At 36.0% G+C, this 27,073-nt stretch overlaps 1 protein-coding gene across 1 annotated transcript in view; it reads left to right on the top strand.

Moving 5' to 3' along the window:
- The first annotated feature begins 1,039 nt into the window (after nucleotides 1–1,039).
- The window catches only part of wdr19 (WD repeat domain 19), an 89,973-nt gene continuing 63,939 nt past the window's right edge, over nucleotides 1,040–27,073 (top strand). The window contains exons 1-12 of the mRNA XM_028801973.2: nucleotides 1,040–1,115; nucleotides 1,706–1,797; nucleotides 4,356–4,421; nucleotides 4,648–4,773; nucleotides 11,929–12,044; nucleotides 12,825–12,940; nucleotides 13,137–13,217; nucleotides 16,916–17,028; nucleotides 18,451–18,624; nucleotides 18,827–18,897; nucleotides 22,167–22,339; nucleotides 22,571–22,685. Of these exons, the coding sequence (XP_028657806.1) occupies nucleotides 1,110–1,115; nucleotides 1,706–1,797; nucleotides 4,356–4,421; nucleotides 4,648–4,773; nucleotides 11,929–12,044; nucleotides 12,825–12,940; nucleotides 13,137–13,217; nucleotides 16,916–17,028; nucleotides 18,451–18,624; nucleotides 18,827–18,897; nucleotides 22,167–22,339; nucleotides 22,571–22,685 (1,249 nt within the window). The 5' untranslated portion in view covers nucleotides 1,040–1,109. The remainder of the gene's footprint in view (nucleotides 1,116–1,705; nucleotides 1,798–4,355; nucleotides 4,422–4,647; nucleotides 4,774–11,928; nucleotides 12,045–12,824; nucleotides 12,941–13,136; nucleotides 13,218–16,915; nucleotides 17,029–18,450; nucleotides 18,625–18,826; nucleotides 18,898–22,166; nucleotides 22,340–22,570; nucleotides 22,686–27,073) is intronic.

Genomic DNA, 27,073 nt, shown 5'->3' with positions numbered 1-27,073 from the left:
CACTAGACCTCCCTGAAGAAAATAGGAATGGTTTGATTAGCAGCATAGTGTCACTGGTGAACACTGCCACCTTAGAGCACTAACAATGTGTGCTCAAATCCTGACCTGGTCACAGTCTGCATGTGGTTCGCACTGTGTCCCACTGCCTGCATGAGTTTTTCATCAGATACTCCCACATACTGTACAGTACCTCCAAAATTGCCAAATACATCAGTGTTAAGTTATTTTTTGACTGACCTCATATCAGGAAGCATATCTGTGTTTGGGATCATGCTGTGTCCTGGACTGGCTCCTCACTCAAACATGGTCCCTGCCTTGCACCAAATGCTACTGGGAAAGGCTTTGGCCTCAGCCCTTAAGAACAAAGTTTTGAAAACGGATAGATGACAGTACTTACCCACACACAATGAGATGCACAATCTTAACTGGGCCTTCAAGTCTGTTATACGGTTTCATATTGGGCTTAAGAGAATTAGTTAAATTCACTTGATTGTAATTTGCTGGATATTAATGGTTACTGGAGTCTATATTGTATGTCTGAACTGATGTTTAATTTGTATAATCTTCGTAAAACTAAAGTCAATACAAGTAACGTTGCCATGAGCAATTAAGCAAAGTAATCTCAAAGAAATAAAACTTTTATTTTTAATGTGGAGGCTTACGATATGATTAAAATTTTGCTTAGAAGCGAACTGAACAATGCCACTCACAAAACAAACATTACCGCCATCTGTCAGAATGTCACATGCAATAAGATGAGAACTCCCAATTACATGTCTCCTCTATAATGACTCCCTGCATTTACAATGTAAAATATTAAATACAGTTTAACTTATCACTGAAAGGTGACGTGAACGAACCTAAACACAACAAAGTACCGGTGCCTGTTTGTGCCTCTGACGCAGCACCGTTTCTCCCAAACAAGAAAGCAAAAAATACATTTCCCACAATGCAACATGAAACATCGCACCGGTCTTGCACTTTCTGTTGTTTGGTTATTGGCTGTTGGTGAGAGGTCGCTATGGGTGACGCGGACGCTCAGAAGCGATGCATTTTGGGTATCAAGGCCAATGTAAACGTTAGCGCTTCCAATTACGAGAAGTTGAAATATGAAGGTAAATTAAAATTGTTTTGCATTTTATCTTTGCAGCTTGTCATTTTGACTAATATGCTATTCAAAAATGTGTTTTAATTGTTGAATACAAATATATATGAATATTTGTTTGAAAGAAAAAAAGCAAAACCTGCGTCGCCAGTGGTAACTGCAATGTAGCAATACATTTATCAGTTTATTTAAAAGTAGTTTTACATTTAGTTGTTAACAAACTTGAGAATATGAACAGTAGCGGTTGTTTTCTAATTAGGTACTGTAGGTAAGCTACATCATATCCGAATTTTAATGGTAGCAAAAATAAACGTTTTTAGAAGCCTGTGTGCATTTCATTCCAGACGCTGTCATCCTGCTGCACCCAGGGTCCGAGTAGCCGCTCAGTGTAAGGTGCTGTCCTCCTGCTACCTAATAGATCTCACTGTATATTCATTTACAGAGAAGTTCGGTGTGAATCCAATAGTGTGTTTTACCAGATGTTCCCCTGCTCTTTTAAGTCACTGAGTCACCTTGTATCAAGAGTTGAAGTGCTACTCCAGATGCTGAATCCCGTTCTATTGGGTGTTTTAACGGTTTATTGTTCTTGTTTCCACGCAGCGCGTGTTCTCCCTTTCAGAGAAGGCTTGGCAAGGCTCAGCTTTGTTGTACAGGTGGCAAAGAACTTTGGGGAATTATCTTGCAGTCGCTGGGTAAGTCAAGTTTTCATCCTTTTCACGTTTGCCCCTTGCCTTTTTATGTGTGTTCAATAAGGTGCAAAACAGCAAGCTATTTTTATTGCTCAGTTTGATCATTCTTCACAAAGATGTCTTGTTTTCCTCAAAGCAATTTAAAAAAATCTGCAGATTTTATTCACATGGAGAATAAAGACTTATTCTGAAGTCATGGAGCTATATAAGAACATAGACCTAGTAACAGATATAAAAATCAGAACACTGCAATTACTGGGATCCATGGAAAGGTTAGATGGTGATAGATCCCTTAAGAAACATGTAAATAGTAATTCACAAGGCAGCAGAGGTGTTGGATGACCAAGAAAGTACTGGAAGGTGGAACTGGAGGCTGATCCGAGGAAACTCCAAGTGAGAGGATTGAGAAAATGGGGCAGGATCATTAAGCTGGCCAAGGCTGTCCATGGGCTATAACCACACTGGGAGCGCATGATGGAGCATCTGATGCTTCTGTTACAGACTTTTGCTCTATACAGCACTGAAGTGTAAAAGTTGGTTCAGAAAATTGATTCAGTTTAGTTCATATTGTGTTCCATTATCCAAATAGTAACGTCATAAAAAAGACTTTTCATCATTTTCTTTGGAAATTTAAGTATAATGTATTTCTTCAGATCAAGGATATGGCATTGCAAACTTGCAAAAATTATGCATATATTAAGCTAAACAAGGTTTGTTTTTAAAATCATTGTAGGTTTCTTTCAAAATGTATAGACATTTTTTTCCATTGGTTCAGCCATCCATTTTCTGATCCCACTTATTCCATTATAAAGTCATACGGGATGCCAGAGTCTACGCTTGTAGCTTCATGTGCGGAGTAAGGCCCAGTCCAAAATGGGACACTAAGCCATTACAATTTATATCAAGAGTTACAGTTTTGTAAAATGTGACAGGAAACTGGGGCATCAATAGAGAACCCATTTAGACAATGGGAGAAAATGACCAGTTTAGCATATGAACTCAGCTTGTTGAATTTGTCATAAAGCAGAGTTAACATATGTCCTACTATATCACTAGCTAAACATTTAAATGGGCAATAATATAGAAAGGATGAAATTGTTTGGAAGCAGTGATTTGTGATACATAAGTTAACTATCTCCGATGCCATCTATCACTTTTAGGGCATGTTGATAAATTAGTGAGAATTTATTCACAAAGTATAGCCATTGTTCATAACATAGGTTCATTTTTATACTTTACTAGACAAAGAGCCTGTTTCGCCAACGTAAGATGAAACGGGCACGAGTGGAATAATATAATATATAATAAGTATAAGCACCACAAACCTGATATAGGTGTATTGAATGAATGTGTAATTAGGCCTTGAGCTGTAGTCGAAATCGCCTTTCAGGCCTCTAGAGCTTTAATCGAAGTCGCCTTTCTCTTTGAATTTTCACGGCCGTAAATCTGCCGCCTGCCGCGATGTCGGTCTTGTAAGGTTTTTCGGGCAGCTGCGCTGAAGGCGACTGCACATTCGGCTTCGGACGGACGTGAGTGAGTGAGTGAGGAGACTGGCGAATTATGTATTAAGATACTTTACACTATGCAGCTTTGTTTTTATATTGGATATGGGGAGCACTTGATTGATTTCATTGCATTTCGCTTTCTAGAATCCCTTAAGGTTTAACCTTTCATTATTTAGATATGAAATAATAATCATTGCATTCTAAATCTTGGTGAAGTGTGAGAATTTTACTTGTAACTAAGATCATTAGTTAAGTGAATTGTCCTGAGCACAAAGTTATGAACTATATATGATATATATAATATATATATATATGATAAAAACTGATAAAGATCAGTTCAGACATCTTGAATGTCATTTGAAAACCCGCGGATTGAGCATGACAGTAGATACTGTGTTTTTCATGCATCCAGTGTTTTAGCAGATTTTACTCGACTGCTGTTCAGAATGCTATTTGAAGGTTTTTTTAAAGAGACATAGTAAAAGTATTTAGCTACAAAAGAACAAAAAATCTTTTTCAGAAAGTTTTTTTTTGTGTCATGTGTTTATAATAGACCTCACACAGTATACTTAGGACTCAATGGTTAGATGAGGTCCAAAAGCTCTCAAGCCTATGCTACTCTCCTGGATTTTACTTTACAGTCCGCTTTGAATGACTGCTTGATAATGTAAATTGCATTAATTACTCGACGAGTCATTTTATTTGATCTACTGTGAATTATATACTATGGGAGCTGTTATATGCATGCTTGCTTTTCTAAAGGGAAAATGTGAATGTGAATTCTGTTACCTTTGTTATATAGTATATAGTTCAGCAATTCTGCAGATAACTATACTTTGAACACTAATAACAGTTGTTAAAGAAAATATGCTTGAAATCACAAAATCTGTACATTTTAAATATTTGCCTAACTTGCAGCTTTTTTTCTTGATTAATAAAAATGCATCATTGTACTCTCTCTTTCATTTTAGCAGAAGTAATGAATTAAATGTGGTTTAAGGATCCAGCTTTTACTGTATGTAAATAATCCACATTTGAGACCCTTTCTTTTGACAGAGCTGATCAAGTGGTGAAGATCTTTGACAGACATGGACAAAAGAAGGATGAAATTAATCTTCCAGGGTATGTACTAATCTGTTTGAGGTTTTCCATAGCTACCCTTCACCGTCACAAAGTAGGCTACCTTTTTCAGGCAACTGTAAAGCAGAATTTACAACTTAAAATAGTCCATTAATCTTCAGGAAAATGTGGGCGAATCTCATCTGTTCAACTCTTCCATTTTTAAAAGCATTATCAGTGCTGCTAATCTCCATATACAGTGTGATAATATTTCTGGGTTCATTTTTAGGAATTGTGTCGCCATGGACTGGGACAAAGATGGAGATGTACTTGCAGTAATTGCTGAGAAATCTAGTTCCATTTACTTGTGGGATGCCAATACACTCAAAAGCAGCCAACTGGAGAGTGGGATTAGGTGAGTGATGAAGTTGACTTTTCTGTTCTTTACAGAATATCATTGATTGTAGTTAGCAACAACCCTAGGATCTGCACTGAGTTCCCAGTCTGTTCTTTGTCAGTGTCGCATTTCTATATTATCCCCAAGTCCAAGTGCTCCAGTTTCCTCCCATCCTCAAAGACTTGAATGCTATGTTAATTGTCAACTCTAAATTGACACAATACTAGTGAGTGTGCATAACAGTAACCAGCAATAGCCTGGCTCATCAAGGACTAGATACTGCTTTGTATCCAATGCTATCATGATAGGTGGCACTTCTTGGCCTTCTGCATCTGAAAAATATGGCACCAAAATGGGTGCTTCGGTTGGGATTAGAGAAATGACAACATGTACATGTAGTTTGTTTTGCATGTGTCATTTGCCTAACAAAAATCATTTGCTAGAAAATACTAATTTACTTGTGAAAGTTATAAAATTGCTAAATATATAATATTTTGTCATATGTTAATATGCCATAAGTCAGCATTAAAATAGAGATTTACAGTAAATTACACATTTGCAGACATAAAAAAACTGTTTCAGGATTATGCTTTAGTTGTATCACTTTTTATTTATTGACTAAAAATATTACTTTGTTTTTAGCTTGTTATCGAAAGGTTTGCTGCAGGTAACAGGCGCTGATAGTCCAATCAGATCTGTTATCTCCTTTAGTCGTTTTCATGGCTTTCCAGATCTTTTTCTGGTTCTCTCAGGGCAGTTCTCCCCATCATGTCCTTCTACTGCACCATGCTGGGCCCACATCATGCAAGGTCATCCTTATCAGATGCCTTCACTATCTGAAGCAGCAGTGACTATTAAGGTTATCACCGTTAATGAAAACTGTAATCTAAAACAACTGAAAAGCTTAAAAAAATTAACTCAGAGTGTAAAATTAACATTAAGGCTGATATTAAAATCACATACAGTACTTGAAAATTAAGTGAAATACAATTAAAGTGGGTGGAAGCTTATGCTCGATTCATCAAAGAGAGGTGAAGACACTACCATGATAAAATAAGTAGTGATACCCTTTTAAATGTACCAGTTGACAGTGGTCTACTGATCAAGGTTCCTTTCAAAGACACACAGAACATTTTGCGGAAGTGCTCGAAAAAAGCAAGTGTGGAAAATCTCTCAACCCATCCCCTGACTTGTTAAAACTCTGCAAAGGAAGGGCAGCACAACAGCCCTCCTTCTGTAAATCAAATATTAAAACTTGGAATGTCTGAAACCCATAGGTAACGTCTTTGAAAATTTACATTAAGGTGACACAGTTGGTTGTTTAATTTTAATCATATTTCTATCCAGGTCAAGTCAAGTTGGGGAGCATGCACTGGTATAGTGCGTTGCCGCACCCACCACACCATTTACCAGCTTGGGATCCCAGTTGGCAACCCCCCAGGCAGATACGCAGTCCACTCCCACCCTCCGGAAATGACTTTCTATCTGCCACAGCCAGGTGTTATGTGGGCGACCCCTTGGCCTGGTCCAGTCACTCAGGTCCCCAACAATGAGGATCTTACGAGCTGGATCACCCTCGGGGAATCACACCACATGGCCGTAGTGCCGTATCTGACTTTCCACTCATTCGACACAATTTCAAACCAACAGTACCCAAGGATTTTCTGGAGAGACACAAGACCGAAGGAGTCCAGTCTTCATCTCAGGTCACTGGTTAGCATCCATGTCTCGCAACCATATAGCAAGACAGTAAGCACCAGTACTCTAAAAACTTGAACCTTTATCCTTTTGCATAGATATCGGGAGCGCCACACTCCCCTTTTCAGCGACCTCATGACCCCCCATGCTCTCCCAATCCGCCTACTGACTTCATACTAAGAGTCACCAGAGACATGAATGTCACTGCCTAGGTAAGTAAACCTCTCAAAAAGGTCGACACTCTCTCCGTAAACAGACACACTGTTTCTGCCCAACCGTTATAAATGTTGTTTGTGCACAGTTGGTCAATTATTCACTTAGACGTATCATCAGTATGTGGAACATAGCAAAGCAAAGCCCAGATGACCAAATATCTTTACCCTAAGTTAAAAAAAGAAAGCCCTAACATTTGTTGTAAGATCAGGACATGGGCTAAGACAGGGAGCCCTAGCAACTGCAGATCAGGACAATTTATGTCCACCAAGTTGACAAAATTTATAACAATTAGATTATTCTGATAACTCACACTGATTTTAGTTGTAGTTGTATTCATATTGTAACTGTTTTGAAGACAATATACTGTAGCTGCAAGTGCCACTTTCTGTAAAATGTACCAACACAAAGATGCACTAGTATGCATTAATGCTGGATGATGACATGAAAGTCAACTCAGTCCTCCCTCGTCGGACTCCATTTGCAGTAAGCTTAAACAATATATAATACTTATTGTCTGCTGCTAACTTTTTTTGAAGGTGGCTAAATGCTTGGACAACCGTTTTCCCCTCAATTTTCTTTATTATGTTTTTCTTTTTTGAAATCTATAGTAACTTTTTGTGTCTGGGTTTGGTTTCTGCCTTATACCTGATGCTATCCAGTTAGGCTTTGGCAAATTGAAAAATTTAATCATGAATGAATGACCTGATGGGAGAAATTATTTATTAAAAAATGAGATACTCTTCAGGCCAGTAGTTATTTCAGCAATTCCAAAATTGGATGAGACAGGCAACTCCCATTTCCAATACAAAGGTATGATTTTTAGCAATTTTATCGTTAACCTCATTTAAGTAATTTATATTGTTTATAATTGTACATTTAGGGGTGGCATGGTGGCGGAGCAGTAGCACTGCTGCCTCACAGTAGAGAGTCACATCCCTGGTGTTCCCTGCCTGGAGTTTGCATGTTTTCTTGGTTGGTTTCCACAGTATGCTCCGGTTTCCTCCCAAGGGCATGCAGGTTTGGGTATTTGGTGATGCTTAAATGACACCAGTGTGTGTATGTGCTTGCATTCACCTTGGGATGAGCTGATGACCTGTCCAGAGACTGTTTCTGCCTCGCACCCGGTGCTTGCTGGAATGGGCGTGTCCCTTAATTGATGGATTTTAATCTTTAAAAATCCATCCTTTTCAGAGATTTAATGGATATTTCGGCAGATCACAACACATCGAAGCCAAACGTTGTGTTCTCACTGTGATGATATCTCGCACTGCCACCTGGTGGAATCTTCCAGATTTACATAAAGTACACGCGCAAGTATAAATAGTACACTGCGTAGCAGAAGCGTCCTCAGGTGCAAGCGTTGTGTCGCGTGAAGTATAAACCGAGCCTTGTAAAAAATGTTAATATGTGTAACAGAAAAACATATAAATATCAAAACGTCAACATAATTAGAGTAGGAAAGGTACATATAGTGTCAACTGTACAGATTTAGTGTATATGATGTTTTAGTAAACAGTACACATATGTTTTAAAACTGTCATCAGCACACATTGGCACTGTTCAAGCAGACATCAAAAGAAGTCTTGTGCAATATTCCAGATGTACGCAGAGTTTGCTTCACACAACATGTAGAACTTGGTACTGAATGGTGCCCTTTTGGATGTGATATACTGTCTCCACAACAGCCTTCCCTTGTAACCAAGAGACTTGTCAATACTTATGTCATGATTAGGAATATACACCTTCTGCATATTTTTGATGATCACCTGATACACATCCCACAGTTTATACAGGGTCAGTGCTGTGCAATTGGCGTCATCATTTTCAATGAAATGCAGATATTTCATGAGTAATAAACAATACTCACTCATAATTTCACCCAAAACTGGTGTCAGCAACAACCGGTTTGTGGACCTGTACCATCTCTGTAATGATTTACCCACATGACCCTGCAGTTTCAGGAGACTGAAAAGCACCCACATGTCCTCTGCAGTGACAAGGCTGACAGCGACTACAACAAGCAAATGGTTTACTGTGACTTTTCCATCACTACACAGCACAATAGTTCATTTCAACAGTTAATTTCTCCACCAAATTATCATCGATAAATGGTAAACTGTCCAGATAATCATGATCAGGGGTTTACCTGTAAATGGGAAACAAAAAGGTACAGGATTATCAGCAGTAGTATTAAGCCAGCTCCGACACTGCTGAAATTTGGCAGGTCAGAATCTACAAAGCAAGTGTCAGTTTCCCTGTTTCCTGTTCCAGAATTCACATCATCATCATTATTGCTTGATTTGAGTGATGGTTCAGTTTCAGTTCATTCTTACACTGCCATCGCAGCGTTTCTTGTTGGAGGCTCTGCCTCACTCATGAATATTGATGAGTTACCATAAAATGTCAGAATGCATAGAAATATTCATTGTTGTTTACAGCAGCATTATGTTATTTAATCCACTTGATGGCAGCAGAATACTGACCTATCAGTTATTCAAGCTTAATGATGTAAAGGGAGATCGTTACACCTCACTCTGAGTCTGATTCGGGCTTGACCATATTTACATAGAAACCTGAGCCCGAGTAGTCATTCTCAGGCTAATGCTAAGATGGTTAATTTATCTGCAGATGACTCATTTTTGTAATTTTTGTTTTTTACTGAGCATACGGTTTAGTGCAAGTGAAATTTATAATCTCACAACATTTTAAAAATTTTAAATGATTTGAATTCTTGTACAAGGCACTGAAGACAAGATTGCATTTTGTAGTCTGTGATTCAGTGTGGTAGTACTATGAATGAGTTTTTTTGCTTTGTTGAATACAGTCTAATAGTTTTTTGCTTTATATACTGTATAGCACTTTTCATAGTGAACACAACTGTTATCTGCTTTGTAAGGCAAATTAAAAGAGTGGAAAACAAAATTAATTAAATAAGAGCTTAAATGTATCCTGTGTGCAGAGAGTAAAGTCAGCTTGACAGCATGTCAGAATGGTAAGAGTTAAACAAAGCTCAAAAATTCAGTCACCATTTTCATGCTGGGATGATGGAAAAATAATGTTCATACTGTGCAGAAAGAGAGATTGAGGTTTATAACTCACAAGAGACAGAGGAAAAAAAACATGAATATGCATACTGAATTTTAAGAGCCAAAGTCTCTATGGAAATTTGAACAGGAGCTTTTTAGATTGGATCACATTGTGTTGCTTTTTGAAGACTCTCTCTTGAGGTCTTGTTGTGGAAAAAATATAGTGCAGGCTTTTCTGACTTACTTTTGGGATTCTTTGTTGTTTGTTATTTTCATTCCTTTTTAGGTTCCTTTCTTCAGTCTGTATTTGAGGTGTTATATGTCTTCACAGCTACATAATTAAATGCAGGGTTATCAGGGCACAGAGCCTGTCATGGAAGCATTGGGTGTACATGGCCTACTCATTTACACACCCACATTCACACTGGCATAGACCAATGTAAAGTTGCTAATTAACCTAACAGGCATGTCTTTGGGTTGTGGCCATAGAACCAGACTGAGCAGAGGAAAATTCATGCAGACTCAGGGAGAACGTGCAGCCTTTATGAGAACAATGACCAAAGTGAGGATTCAAACCTAATGTCTCTGAGGCAGCACAGTTAACCACTGTGCCATGTATAATATTACTAAAAATAAATGGAGAAGAATATTTGCAATGATCACAGTGGCCATTTAAATATTCAAAATATCACCGTTTGAATTATGAGTTTATATTGTTTACCAGGGGTTTACAGTATATGAGAAGATCAGTTCGAGATATTTTTAAATTTGCGCCTATTAAAGGTACTTAATATGGAGGCAAGAATTTAGGGGTACATATGGATGGCAGTGCAAATAAAATAATGTCCTTAAGTTTAAAATACTGTATATTTACTAGCTGTAATGCCAGTCTAAGATGGGTTGAATCACCGTAGACCTCAGCATTAACGTTTGTAGTGCACCGTCTATTGGAACGCATTTTGTAATGCATGTAGTAATAAAATGCACTGCATTTGTCATTCCAACAGATGGTGCATTGAAAACATTTGTAGTGATAAAATGCATCAACTACAAATGTTTGTCATGCACCATCTGTTGGAATGAAAATGCAATGCATAAATTTCTATTATATGCCATTTGGTATTGCACTTGTAAAAGCAGTGTAAATATTTGTCATGCGCCATGTGTCAGAATGACAATTGCAATGCATTTTATTACCACAAATGGACAAACACGTAGACACTCTTCATTTTATTAAGGTGGATGTATACAGTATAGTTAAGAATGCTAAACAGCAATAAATTAAATGAAATTGACTAATGTATTTTTGCATTTTCTGTAGTCAGTATGACATGTTTGCATTAGTCATTTGCTTGTTTTTTTTATAGTAAGTATTAGTATTATTTTAAGGGTTCCATCTTTTGAATAAAGTCATGGACATGCCACTTCTTATTTAGATATAAGGTTGTACAGTATTACTAGTTCTTTATAAAACTGCAACATTTGCAAAAGCAGCCATGGAAGAAGTACATTTCCTTTTTAATCTGCATGAATTATATTAGAGAAGAATACAAAAAATATGGATTAATGTCCCATTTACTCAGTCTCAGTAAACTAATGATTGACTTGAGTTAAGTTTAATTGAAAAAGTTAAGCTGGAAGTTACAGTGATGCTGCTTTACAGCTCCAATGTCTGGGGGTCAAATTCCATGCCCAGTCTTTGTCATTATGTGTGGAGTTTAAATGTTCTCCACGATTCCAGGTGGACTATCAAAGATGCACAGGTTGATTGGCAAACCAATATGGCCCTTTGTAAGTGTGGGAACATGTGTGAGTGGGCCCTTAAATGTGTGCCACCACATTCATCAACGGTTCTTGCCTTGTGCCTAGTATTGCCAGGATAGGCACCAACATCCCATGACCTTGACATGAATTCGGTTTGTTTTTTATGCTGTGTTAAAGTTAACCAAACATGAATATGCTGCCAAAATGGGTTAAAGGGCTTAAATGGTTATTTTCAGTACACCAATTAATAAATTTTTTAAATTTAAATTTGATCTCAAATGGCAAAAACTGCCTTATTTTATTTATTTTAAATTTTCTATTTTAAAACGTTTAAACATAAATTAAATCTCTGAGAACGCTTCTGTTGTAAAGATGGCCATGGACATGTACAATATTATGTGTATTATCCTATTAAGGTAATAATATATGATGTCAAATGAATTTCAGTGTATTTAAAAATATATTGCAGAGATCAGATGTCTTTTCTTCTGTGGTCAAAAGTTGGAAGCTTGCTAGCAGTCGGCACTTCTAAGGGGAACCTTCTGATTTATAATCAGCAGACTTCACGCAAGATTCCAGTTTTAGGTAATATACTTTTTATATTTCCTATTTTAAAATCTCTCTTAATTAGTCTGACAGCATGATGCCTTTAAAGATGAAAGAAAATTTACACATACTCTTTAAGTAAGGCTTGTGCACACTATTATTTTTTTGAGATGTTATATGATATTCTGTTGCACATGTTCTTACATTATGCTTATACAGTACAAAACTGAAGTAAATGTCCTTAATTGTATATATTAACAGATTTTCTAATTTGTGAGAATTTTCAAAGCTCAAAATTGTTTTTTTCTTTTCAAAACTGACAAATAACAGCAGATAGTCCCTAGGCTGTCATTTGTTCCTGGCCTTTTAAATGTGGATCAAAGCTGTAGACTTTATTGGCTCAATCTTAACCATAAAAATTTTTTTTAGAGATCTGGTAGCCTCAAAGTAATTTTAAGATGAGTTTAGATGGTAGTTTCTTTCCTATGCTTAATCTACAGTTTAAATTTAAAATGGTGTGGGGAGTTGCGAAAGGGAATTCAGTAGTACTGAATCTGAGATGGGAAAGTGGGCGAACCACCCTCTTTGACAGTCAAAAACAAAACCTTTGGCAAACAGGCAGTTTCAGTGAATTTGTAGGGTTTAGTTTCCTTTTCTGTTTTGTTTGCTACTTAAGTACTATTTTTTTTTCTTTTTTTTGTACATCATCAATGACCTCCTGTGTAATATTTAGAATATAGCAAACTGTTTTGTCCCTTTGGTATTTTTTAGACCAAAAATTGTTTTGTAGAAATTTACAGCAATAATTTAATTTTATAGGAAAGCACACAAAGAAGATTACTTGTGGCTGTTGGAGTTCTCAAAATTTACTTGCCCTCGGGAGTGAAGATAAGATGATTACTGTGAGCAATCATGAAGGAGACACAGTTAGACAGGTCAGCTGACATTTTGCTATTCTCGCATTATTTATTGAAAGAACAAGAAAGGCAAAAATGTGATCATTCCTACTGACTTCTTCTACTGTTATTTTTTTAGTAAACAGACATTTTTGCTCAGAAAGAAAAAACTTTGATCATATCGGAAGTTATCTTATTATATCTCCCATAGCACTATGTGTTTCTTTTCTCTTAGGCTACAGTTCGGGCAGAACCCAGTGAAATCCAGTTTTCACTGATGAAGACAGATGAAAGGGCCACTTCGGGAGAAAGTACTGTAAGTTTTAACATTTTTGTGTACTTAGGACACTCTTTATAACTCACACTATATTTACTTTTTGCTAATTTATTTTCTGAATAAGGTTAGATATGTTACACTGAGGCACATATAAGATGTTACGTTGCTTTCACATCTTGTTTAACACCACATTATATAACTCTGATATGTTAAACACTCAATAAGATCTTTAAGAAGGTGTGGTCTCATCTCTTGACTCTTGCTGATGTTTGTTTTTGTTTTGTTTTGCTTCTTATGGCTGTTATTCCATGACAGAAAATGTATATGCTGGTTAGCAGTCTCCAGTGTATCCCAGCACCAGTAAGGTAACACTGAAAATGGTTACAGATAATAAGGTCTTACAGGACTTTGTTTCATCCTGGTTGAACATAGTTCACTATCCTACTTGTGAAAATTCTTCTTCTTGTGGGATCAGGGATCACATTGTGTGTGTGGTTTTAAGAGAGAGGAAACGCACCACAGTAGCAAATATTTGAAACATGCTATTTCATACTACATTCTTTTCTTTTTTTATTGACTACCAAAACTGTGAGAGAGTAAGAGATTAAAGAAACACACTTCTGCTGTCACTGTTGCAACATTAGGCTGTGTGTTGGTGAATGTTTCAAAATATGTCACACAAAGTAGGTGTACTAAATCTGCATCAGTACATCAGTGGACACTAGATATACCTTTCCTATTGTATTTATGTTGATGCCCTGCAGTGGGCTAGCGCCCTGCCTGGGGTTTGTTTCCTGCCTTGCGCCCTGTGTTGGCTGGGATTGGCTCTGGCAGACCCCCATGACCTTGTAGTTAGGATATAGCGGGTTGGATAATGGATAGATGGATTTATGTAGATGTTTGGGTATTTTATGTGTTTCTGTTACAAATAATACCATGTTATTGTTGGAAAAAAAATATACATTTGCCTTGGTTTTTCTGGGGGTAAACATAATGCTAAGTAGGATACTGGGAATCATTGTAACAATTTTTTTTTCACTAACTTATTTTCATTTTAATTAATTATGCTGTTGTACATTTGCAATTTAAACTGGCTAATGGTCTGTCATTAAGTATGAAACGAATACCTGAAAATATGATTGTTTTGCTAAATCAATAAAGATATACAAAAATACATTTGATTCTACCAATAATGTACATGAACTTTTAAATCTCCTGAAAGCGCATATAAATAGTAGACTAGCATTACATTTTAAAAATAATTATTACAAAGGTTTGGTCCAGCATAGCATTCTGTTTATTTAATGGCTCAGCTCTTTATCAACTTCAGTATACGTTGCATAAGAAAAACTGGGCCAAAATAAAGTTTTGCAGATTTTAAGGGAAGGTAAGCTAAATTGTTGGGGACAGAAAGAGAGCCCTCCAATGAGAGCCAGGCAGGGATATTGGAAGAGAAAACCTCAAATGTATTGTTCTGACAACAAATGTCTGTAAGAGGAACTCTGCTGTGTCCCTGGGGTGATTAATTGGGGCACTTAAGTCTAGGCCTCTTTCCATTCTATATAAAGTGGAGGAAAGTATTAATTTCACCTAATTCCAGTAAGGTAAAGTAACTCTTGTGGGGAGAAGGGAACAATAATAATTTTAATAATGGTAAAGCAAGCCTAAAGTGACAAAGCACATTTAGTAGAATTAGTTGAGAATAAAGCAATAATTAAATTTGGCTATGAAACAGAGGGACAGACCATTTCAATTTCAAAATAATTAAATTGATTTAGGATTGGGATAATGAAGATCAGCCACTGGACATTGACTATGTAATGGAAGTGGAGTTGGCTTAGTCCAGTTTATTTATATCCAGATACTGTTTCAAAATTATACAATAGGTTTAAAATGTGGTGAAAGACTGTGGGGGAATTCCCTATAAAGAGATCATCGTCTGTGTATAATGATAGTGATTTATTTGATCAGAGCCACTGGAGGAAATGGCCAGTGGTTGTAGTGATGATACAAAAAATAATAGTGACAATGGGCAGCACTATCTCATGCCTTTCATATTGTGAGAGGAAATGCTTGCAGCTGTTATGGCAATTTGTGCTTTGCACTCACCCAGTTTATTCATTATTACTCCTATTGCTATTGGTTTGCTTTTCAATTATGTTTTCCTGATAGAATCTTGTAACAAGCCCAATGCAGCTTTTCCATGCTACAAAACCCGTACTTTTTCCTCAATTTTCTGTCAATAATGTCAGAGTTGAATATCATTATACAGTAAATTTATGCTGCATTTACACCCCTACTTTCATCCAGCACAGTTCTTTTTTGTTTACTGGGCATAAATTGAATTTACCAGTTATCTTTATCATCAGATTATCAGATGCTTATTCTAAATAATCTGAAGTAGGATGTAATAAATTAGTTTATCATCAAATTTAGCGTTTATGTCTATTGTTTGTTTTTTGTCAACAAATTATGGCAAATAGAAAAAAAATTTAAGAGTAAGGAAGTTTGATGGAAGATGAAAACATTAAGGCTGGTGCAAGCTGAGCAGATGTACATTATAGCATTTTACTTCTAAGTAGAAGTGTACAGTTGTGACAGGGATGCTGCTTAGAAGTTGTGGGCATGGGATCTTCCAATCTCCTTGTGGGCAGAAATGGATGGTCAGAATTGAGAATACAGGACAAATGCGGGTTGACAAATTACCTATAATATTCAATGAAACCCTAGTGAAAAATTGCATCGCTCTGAAGAAGGACAAAAAGCATTGCCTTATAAACTTTTGTCTTGTAACAAGGTAAAAATCTGATTGTAATGCATTTATTTTTGTAATGTCATTCCTGAGTTCCAGAAATGTGACTGGCAGATCTGCTAAAAGGCAGTCAAAATCAACCAATGTAGCACAGTTAAAAAGATGGTGAGGTTGAAGTTTTCGCTGCCTTTAGATTCAGATGGAAAGGAGCTGCGACAAGTGAGGCAAAGTTCTAAGATATAATGGACAATATTGGGTACCTCCAACTTCATTTAACATGTTTGTATAACTGTCTGTGGCCTATCCAAATTTTGTTTCAGCCCTATTAAAATTACATAGGAAACAACAGCAAAATATGTTGAACCTGTGTGTCAGTTTGGTGACTATGATTTTGTATTTGGTAAAGACTTTGTGCAGCATGATCATTACTTTATTGGTAAAGCTGTGACACACGGAAAATTCAGTTTATCTAAAATATTGCCCTATAGCACGCTCTTTCTTTCTTTCTTTCTTTCTTTCTTTCTTTCTTAATTCTAAGACTACCACATTAAAAAACCTTCTCACGTTGTATATCACAAAGTTGTTTTCTAATGTGCTGTGTTATTTGTATGTCTTTTTTTAACTTTTTACATTTTATTTAAAGTGTTAAAATAATCATGTATATTTAATTGTAGTGATTTGTATTGTTGTCTGAAGCTTCATTGTAAGCAATGCTGAACAAAACAGCATTCTAGTTTTTTTTTCTAAATAAACCCCATAACCCCTTAGATAAGCTTCTGTTAATTGAAAATGGTTTCCTAGTTAATTATATAAGCTGATTAGTATGAAATTGATTGTACCATTAATACAGAGAGGAAGTACACAAATCGGACACATGTATTTATCTATCAATGCCCTTTATCCAGCAATAAATCGTAACATCCTGATCCTAATGATAATACCTATCTTGATGGAATGATGCAGCTTTCTATAATTTATTTCATAGGTCAGTGTTGTAGTTGGAAAGAAGACCTTGTTTCTCTTGAATCTGAATGACCCTGATAACCCAATCGAACTGGCATTTCAACAGCGTTACGGCAACATAATGTCCTACAAATGGTAAGCTTTCACCTGAAAGTAACGCGTGGAAGTGACTTTTTAGTTAGCTATTTTTGATTTTTTTTTCTCAGAGTATAATTCATAATTCATTGAAGTAATCCTGTATTTTGCAGAACAGAAAATGGTGAGCATTATTAGATTTAGAGAGTTTGTGCTGATAGTGTTATGTGCAGCAATGACCATAGTCATTATTGTGTGTGTGCCATTCCTTTTTAAAGACCTAGACAAAAAACAGTAATTTGAATATGTCTGTAAATGAAAGGATCAGTGCAGCTTAACAATGTATTTCCTTTGAAAAACATACCAAATGTTTGTAAAAGAAATAGTTAACTATGTTGGTGCTGGGTTTTTCAGGGTAAGTGATATAAGGTAATGATGGGTAAGTCTACTTTATGGACCATACTGATAATATTTCTATTTTCTTTAATGTCTTCTTGTTTGTCATTAACCAAAGCTATGTATATAACTATAAGAAATATATGCACTAGAACAGTTAACTCAGAAACAGTAAAAATTAATCTTGCTAAAATAGAAATACAAATATCTTAAAGGCTACTAATGCGGAATATCAACATGTTCCTTTGTAAATCTTGAACAGAAACAAATTAATATACTGTTTTAAGCAATATAAGAAAAACGTAATGCAGGATAGATTAAAGCAAATTACAAAATAATTAGCCAATAAATGCTTGATGTTTTTACAATGATCCCAGTCTTGGTGGTGGGTTCCAACATAGGAAGCTACCATCAACATCAAAGTACATTTCATTCACTTAGTGAAGTTGAACTTTCATAGATCCCTCCATTATCAATCTCATAAATTGCAGACCTCAGTCGGAATTTCTGTTTTAAATCAACCTTGATATCAGCGCACCTCTGTCAAAGGCCATTCCCTTAATTTCACGCAGATGATGTAATATGTTGCTTTTTCTGCATCACTTGATCCTCATTACACTATCTTAAGGTCAAGAGGTTATTATAGATCACTGTCTGCAGTGTGGGACTTTGAAAATGCAAATCAAGCAACATTGAATTTGAATGTTAGCATTTTTAAAATTAGTACATGTAGTGGACTAAGTGTGGTAATCATACTGTCATACTCTTCAAATATACATAGTTGTCCTTGGTTTGAAAATCTGTGCAGAATCTTGGGGGGTGGATGCATCTAAAATAAATAAATAGTTAAACTGTACATCTGACATGAGGTGGCACTATTTTAACAGTAGGTTAAACTACTAAGTGTTCTTGCTCTTTAATCACTAGTTCCAGTTGATTTAAAGTGTGTAGTTCCGCAACTCTGTCTTTTGTTTTAAGAATATAAGCACAGGATTTTAGATTAACAAATGCAAGTAGTGTTAAAATGACATAAAGTAAGTTAGATAACCTAATTCATACAAGGATACTGGTTTCTTTGTTTTGTAGGTATGGAGATGGGTACATCATGATTGGATTTTCTCAAGGCTACTTTGTTGTCATTTCTACCCATATTCGTGAAATTGGTCAAGAACTCTTCCAAGCACACAATCATAAAGACAGCCTTACAAGCATTGCCATCTCACAGTCCCTCAACAAAGCAGCATCTTGTGGTGATAACTCGTAAGTTTGTAGAATGTCAGCAAAGTGCAGTTTAATTATTGTGTACAGTCATTACAATTTTAAACTTGGGTTGATTTTGTCTTTTTAACATTTGTATGACTGTTGTGTTGTCTTTGTTATAATTTTTACTTCTCATCAAAACATAATTATTATATTTGCTTACTACATTTTAACAAGTCATTTTTTTGTACTTTATTTACAGTATAAAAATCCATGACTTATCTGAACTGAAGGAAATGTATGCAATAATCAATCTGGATGATGAAACCAAAGGTAATCGGCTTTTCTAGGGAATTTTAAGTTCTAACTAAATAGCAAATGTTGCCAGTCCAGTCTTTGATCTTGACAGTATAAATCTGCTGCGTGCTTTGAAGATCTCAGCAGAGGGTTCTCTCCCTAAAAACTATCAGAGCTAGGATTTTTATTGTAAAGATAAGAAATGGTGCGTTTATGGAGCCGTATGATATTAATCTGTTTGTACTTTTTACAGTTAAATATTTTATAAATAGCATTAATTATGCACTGCGGTGGGTTGGCACCCTGCCCGGGATTGGTTCCTGCCTTGTGCCCTGTGTTGGCTGGGATTGGCTCCAGCAGACCCCCGTGACCCTGTGTTCGGATTCAGCGGGTTGGAAAATGGATGGATGGATTAATTATGCATTATGTGTTAATTTTTGAATAACTATAAAATATTTAAGTAAAATGACACCTTTTATTGGCTAACTAAAAAGATTACAATATGCAAGCTTTCGAGGCAACTCAGACCCCTTCTTCATGTGAGATGTAGCCTCGAAAGCTTGCATATTGTAATCTTTTTAGTTAGCCAATAAAAGGTTTCATTTTGCTTGACTTTTCACTACATTCATAATGGCTAACACGGTACAACACCCTAGTACTATAAAATATTTTGAATTCTGGTTTTACTAATCTTCTAAATAATGTTAATCTTTTTTTGGTACCTTTTTTTGTATGTATACTTAAAACCTAAATAATTTACTCCTGATGAGATATGAAGTATTCCCAGATTTTTCTTTTAGCCTAAAGTTGTAGGACAGAATCATTTTCAGGAGGTGATAACACATAATCAAATAATGGAAAAATGACAATCCGGCTGTGTCAAAGCTCAGGCATAAAATGTACAGGATGCAGTGTAATGAAATTGTTATAAATCTAAAAATTGTTTTGGACCATTAGTTTAAAAAAATGTAGTTGATGCTCTTTTCCCAAAGCACCCATTTCTTCTTTAGTCCATCCATCCATTTTAAGAATCCACGTTTTCCAATACTTGCTCGATGAATTGCACTCACAGCATCAGACACAAAGTAGTGTTCACTTCATCACAGGTCTCACCTGCATAACCTCACACCCTTTTTATATAATACGTTTCTCAAAAGATCTTCTCAGACCTCTGTCCGAACTGTACATTTGAAAAAGATTATTCATAATGTAGAATTGGTGGTGTAACTACAGTATAAAAGAATACACAATATAGAAAGACACTAACTAGAAATGTGCAAGGTGCAAAAGAATTAATGTCAGCACAGGTAATATATGCAGTTCAGCGGTTTATTTATGACATATACTATTTTCAAACTGAAACAAAGGCATTGGCTTACCCTTAATTACCACTGACTACAGTAGTGTGCACATGATATTAATACCATGTGACTGCTTTGGATTTGTTGCTCATGTCTATGTGATTTCATACAGTGTTTTAAAAAGAATCTTGCAGAGTTTGCCTTCAGGTGTTCTGGGTGAGAGCCTACAAGACACATTCTTTTTTTATTTGCCAGATCTTAAGGTAGACACAAATTTAAATTACAAAAAGTATGTGACCACTCTTTCAAACATTTATATTTGAAATTTTTTAGCACAGTAGAAAATAAACATCTCCTCTTCCAATTTTGAGCTTTGACTAGATATATTAGGCACTTATTTATTTTAAAAAATTACCTGGCCTTTTATACTTTCCTCTGTTTTGACACATCAGTAGAGGAAATATTTTTTTTTTGTGTAATACAGTATAACACTCTCGGGAATGAATGAACTGAAAAGAATTATGAAAGACAGGGTTGGAGATGAGCAGAGGGTAACATGAACTGTCAGTAGCATTTCATGTCATGCCAGTGCAAAGACAACAACACTGCTGGGGTGCTGTGCTGTCTGGACATACCAACAATTAGAAGTCCAAACATTAAAGATTGAGAAGTTTGACCTGGGCAGATGCATGTAATGTCCCTTCTGAACAGTAGGGGGCATATTTTCCCAAGAGCTCTCCCTAAAATAAGCAGGCAACTAAAAGCCTACCTGGGAGACTCTAGGATGTGCTCTTCTGCTGAGAAAAGAGGTCATGGCTTGGAGAGAGTAAGATTGGAGATAAAGAGAGTGTTGTGAAATGGTCATTTTTGAGAGAGCAGAGAAGGGTTAAGTACCCAGTGAGGTTTTTGATGGGAAGTGTAGATTTAGTACTTTGTGTTCTCCTGTATTGTTTCAATAAATGTCTTATATGAAAACGTTGGCCTTTATAGCTTTATTCCGGAGTGAAAGGTTCCTCATAAAATACAAATGCTTTTTTTTTATTCCATTTAAGTAAAAATAAGCATGTAAGATAAAAAGATGTATTGCATTTCATGTCTGAAAGTCAATGTGTACTTAACATTTTTTTAACAGTTTAGGGCGTATTAGCTCCCAAGTAGTGTATAATATTTTACTTTATCCAACAATCAGTCTTCATAATGATAATAGCTTGTATTAGAGAAAGATGTATTTTGTACAATTTTTTTTAAAGATATGATCAAAATAATAATGCTGATAGCTAAAACATTATGTATAATAAAGATAGCTTGCTACCTTAGTCTTGCAATATTCTCCATATTACTTATGAATTTATTAACCTAAAAGTGTATATTATGATGGAACAATCATCATGTAATTTGTGCATGTAATAGCACTACCTTATGTTCTACATAACCATATTCATGCAAATAGCTTAAATTTTGGAGCCGTTGATATCTACAGAAATTGGAAGACAAATATCACTATGCCAACAATAAATCAATAAAGAAGAAAAATAAACCAAAAAAAGACAGTCACACTACACTTAAATTAAAATTTAAGGTCTCTTCTCTCAAATGCATGTTTACGGCTGATTTGGACTTTTGGCAATTTTCACATTGCATGCATGCATTATTATAGCTACAGTAAAGTCAAAGTTAGAGCTGAATATGTCTGCAAAAAAAAAAAAAAAAAAAAGTGTGGAGTGCTGCTGTTTATGACGGCTTACGGTTCTTTTTTTTTACTTCACATTTACAGAAGGCAAACTGGATATATGAGCTTCTAAACTTTTCTCCTATGTCCAAAAGTTTAAATCTCAAACACTCAAAAGTAAAACACTTTCTCATCATAGATTTGGATATCATAAACTCAGAAGCACTATTAATACTGTACATGCTTGCTTTGCACATGAACTGGATGAAGCATATTTGGTTATGTAATGTTATGTTACTGATTGAATAGACTTATACCATTTATATGTTTTCCAGGTCTTCATTACTTGTCATGGACAGATGATGGACAGTTGCTTGCTGTTTCTACAATGAGAGGGACACTTCATGTTTTCTTAACAAAACTTCCCATTTTAGGAGACACCTGTGGAACACGTTTGGCATATCTCACGTCACTGCTGGAAGTTACTGTCGCCAATAATGTTGATGGGGTATAAATTATTTTTAATATTGCTACACAGTAAAGCAAGTCTCCAAACTAAGGACCCTGTGGATTTTAAGAATTTGAGCAGAATTAATTTTATTTAATAGAATTTTATTATTATTATATATTTGCTTTCTTAATTTTTCTGCTCTAACTTTTAATGCCAATATGATATTTTAAATGCAGTGCTTTAAATACAATTTTTATTTATTTATTAGTTTGTTTATTTATTTCGTAGGATCTTCCAATTACAGTATCAGTAGAGGTAGAGCCTAATTTCATTGCTGTTGGCCCTTACCATATTACTGTTGGAATGAACAACCGGGCCTGGTTCTATGCCATTGGTGAAAAGGGTATGTAACAATATATATATTTATATATATAAAATATATAAATACTGGCAATTACAAGATGTTCTCAGAAATTAAGAGAAATGATACAGTATGTTAGATGTAAATTAAATTTGAAATATATAATACACAACACCACCAGAGAAGTTATACAAAGATTTTCTAAACTAACTGCAAAGCTACCGAGTATGAGATATAAAGAAGAACTTTAGAAAGAATTAAAGGCTGATAGTTTTAGTATACATTCAGTGTGGAAATAGTAAAGAGTAAAGTCATTTTAGAATACATTACATGATGTGCAGAACTGATGTCGCTGAAAAGAGCATCCTTATGATGTGCCGCTGTTGTCTTAAAGTCATTTTAGAAATGCTGTTTGAGTAGAGATTGATGTTTCAGTATTGACACATTAAAATATGCATTTGTTTCCTACTGAGGTTTCACCAAGGTTTTTTTTTTTTTTTTTTCATTTCTAAGAAATTCATCAATATTTGTATTCCTTGCTGTACCCTAGCTTTAAATACTTACATTTCTTTTGCCATTTTCTGTAAAGGTTGCTCCCTTTTTTCTCTCCAAATGTTGATTAGAAATGACAAATGTACACAAGATTGAATGCTAAAGGAGAGCAATGACTTCACTGCCATTTTTCACTTTACTTTTTACTACAAAGCACTTCTTATAACTAAGCAGACAAATGTATATTACACTAAAGTAATTGTTCCCCTTTAGCATTCAGTATTGACAGCATTTGCATACTTGTAATTTTTATATTACTTTAACTGTATAATCATATGACTGATATCAGTCTAGCGTACGTACACCTTTAACTTGGATGTCTTTTGGTGATTTAAATAATCAAAATTGTGTCATCTGTCAACGCAACATAGAAAACATGACATTACTATAGATTACTTAGATTCTACTATAGATTACTAGATTCTATATGATGTAGAAAAAATAACTATCACAGAGAAAGGAAAAGATTTAGTCTGTGAATAAAGCTAGGTTGGAAGGACAGCATGTGTGCATAGAAAAAGAAAGAAAGAAAGAGGTGGTCAAAGGTATATCTGAATTAAATTTCAAGTTTACTTTTTTGAGTATATTATACAATTAAATTATTACTTCCATAGACTAGTGACAGTAATAAAATCAAAAACAGACAAAAAAATTAATACACAGGATATGTTTAGGAAAAAGATTTACAGAACTTCGTAATCTGGCTCCAGTACAAAAGTAGATGGGCGCAACACTTTTTTAACCCTTTTCCTTGGAGGCTGATGAAAAATATCATTAACTTCACAATGTCTGCTCCTTTAAATATGTTGCACTTGGTAATTTTATTAAACTTTTATTAAAGAAAGTTATAAATGATTATTCTGATACTCAGTCACATGTAATTTGTCTTAATATTAAAAGTGTGCAGATTCAGTTCAGTCACAGTTCTTAAATCTGTGAAGTTCAGGTTGCAGAATCAATAGACATTCACTTCTGGGCCTCATTTTTAGGTGTGGTTTTATTGTTTTGGTGTGCCCATGAAGAAATCTACTGTACATCAAGTACAGAAAATTGATAAAGAGGAAGAAAATGTATTCAAGAAAAATGAATGTCAGAAGACTATTAGTTTGATTCAACTGTACAAATAACTAGTAAATACAAATTGAAAAACATTAAAGCAAAGAGAATAATGTCACAGGCAAAAAGATTTCCTTGACAAGCAAAGAGTAAGGAAATTGCTCAGAATTTCTTCACTATTATGTCAAAACAAGCCATACAAAATTCAAGAAATGTTAGGGAAAAAAAACTGTAATCAATGTCCTTCTGGTGCATGCAGCCATTTTAATACATCACCTGAAATATCACAGAATACCCACTGGAGGGCACTAAAGATCCATACATACATAAACTGAACAACCTCTGTAAGATTAGGGTTATGGGCAGCCTGAACCTTTAATGTTACTTATAAAGCAATTGATAATCTCGTTTCACAGGGTGAAGAAATGACAGTCTGAACATGAGAATCTTATTTAATACATCAGGCATAACATGTTTTTAAGACCCGGGCAGGGGCTGATTTCAACATCCATATTGACACCCCCACATCTAAACTGAGAAATGAATTCCTATCCTTACTGGACTGTTTTGACTTGACACAACATGTTGATTTTCCAACCCATTCTGGCGGTCATATATTGGACCTGATCTGCACTTCTGGACTATCTGTTGCCAACATTTACAGCACTAATTTGGGACTCTCTGACCATAAAGCAGTATTTTTCACTGTCTCATTGCCTCTCCCACCTCTTACCTGTAAACGACAAATTTCTTACAGAAACCTTAAAAATATCTGTCCCTCTATCCTTTCTGGATCCATTTCTGATCTTTTACTGTCTGCACCTATTCCACCAACACTAGATAGTTTTGTTGACCACTATAACTCAGCCCTTCACTCAGCATTAGATAAAACAGCTCCTTTAAAACATAAGGAGGTTTCCTTTAAACGCTCAGCTACTTGGTATAACTCAGAATTGCGATCTATGAAAGCAGCTGGCCGACGCCTTGAGAGAATGTCACGTAAGACTGGCCTCACCGTGCACATCCAGGCTTTCTCTGACCACCAAAGAGCTTACAGAGAAGCACTAACTTCTGCCAAGAACACCCATTATGGCAGAATAATAGAAAGTGGCCATGATAAACCAAGGGTTTTGTTCTCTGTAGTTAATAAACTACTCAAACCCGCATCTGGTCCAACTACCTCTTCTACTGAAGTCTGTGAGGAATTCCTCCACTTTTTCCGTAACAAAATTAAACATCTAAATAATTCAACTAACATAAATATATCATCTGTTTATATCTCTCCCTGTTTTCCCACTCCATCCAGCTCCTTCTCTAAGTTCTCACCAGTCACCTCTGCGTTTGTTAATAACCTACTTTGTAAGATGAGGCCGACTACTTGTGTACTGGACCCCATCCCCACCACACTACTTAAATCCTACCTTCATGCCATAATCCCGACTGTTACAACAATAATAAACTCATCCCTTGACACTGGCTCCGTGCCGCTCACTTTTAAAATTGCTTCTGTAACCCCAATGTTAAAAAAGTCTGGTCTTGATGCTGACAATCTTAACAATTTCCGGCCTATTTCCCACTTACCTTTCCTGTCAAAAGTTCTTGAGCGTGTTGTAGCTTCCCAACTCACCAACTACTTAACCTCTAATAATTTGATGGAACCCTTTCAGTCTGGTTTCAGGGCACGGCACAGCTGTGAAACTGCTCTGCTACGGGTAACCAATGATTTGCTTATGGCAGCAGACTCAGGACAAACTAGCATATTAATTCTGTTAGACCTCAGTGCAGCATTTGACACTGTTAGACATGACATCCTACTGTCCAGAATGGAGAACATGCTGGGTATCTCTGGCACTGCCCTCCAGTGGTTCAAGTCCTATCTGACTGATAGGCAAGAGTTTGTTAGTCTTGGCAACAGCAGATCCAACTCCGTGCCAGTCACACAAGGAGTCCCTCAGGGCTCTGTCCTCGGTCCTCTGCTTTTCTGTATTTATATGCTTCCCCTTGGCCATATTATCCGTAGTTATGGATTGGGTTATAATTTTTATGCAGATGATACTCAGCTCTACTTCAATGTTAAAAGTGGAACTTCATCAGAGCTTTCTCAGCTCACAACCTGCCTTAGTGAAATTAAAACCTGGATGGAGCAGAACTCTTTAAAATTAAATTGCAATAAAATTGAACTCCTGCAAATTGGGACTAAAATGCAACTTAATAAAATGAGCTCCTTCCCAGTCCATCTTGGCAGTGATCTCATCAGACCTGCCGCTACTATAAAAAATCTTGGTGTCATTTTTGATTCCTCCCCTACTTATTCCGCTCACATAAATCACATTAAGAAACTTTCTTACTTTCACCTCCATAACATATCCCGTGTTCGCTCCTTCCTCTCCTTCTCTAATGCTGAGAAACTTGTCCATGCTTTTATCACATCCCACATCGATTATTGTAATTCCCTACTGGCAGGTGCCCCTTCTAATCTTATATCACAGCTCCAGCTTATTCAAAACTCAGCTGCAAGAGTCCTTACTCGAACCAGCAGCAGCGAGCACATCACACCCATCCTGCTCCGTCTTCACTGACTCCCTGTGTCCTACAGAATCGAATATAAAATCCTACTAATAACCTACAAAGCTTTAAATAACCTCGCACCAAACTACATCAGTGACCTTCTCCATCACTATGTGCCTGCCCGCCCACTAAGGTCCTCTGATTCTGGTAATCTTGTTGTGCCCCTCACTAATCTACACTCCATGGGTGACAGGGCCTTCAGCTATATAGCGCCTGGACTCTGGAATGACCTACCGAAATTAATCAGGTCAGCT

The sequence above is a fragment of the Erpetoichthys calabaricus genome, chromosome 5, assembly GCF_900747795.2.
Source record: "Erpetoichthys calabaricus chromosome 5, fErpCal1.3, whole genome shotgun sequence".
Taxonomy (NCBI): Eukaryota; Metazoa; Chordata; class Cladistia; order Polypteriformes; family Polypteridae; genus Erpetoichthys; species Erpetoichthys calabaricus.
This window is presented reverse-complemented; position numbering and strand designations above follow the sequence as displayed.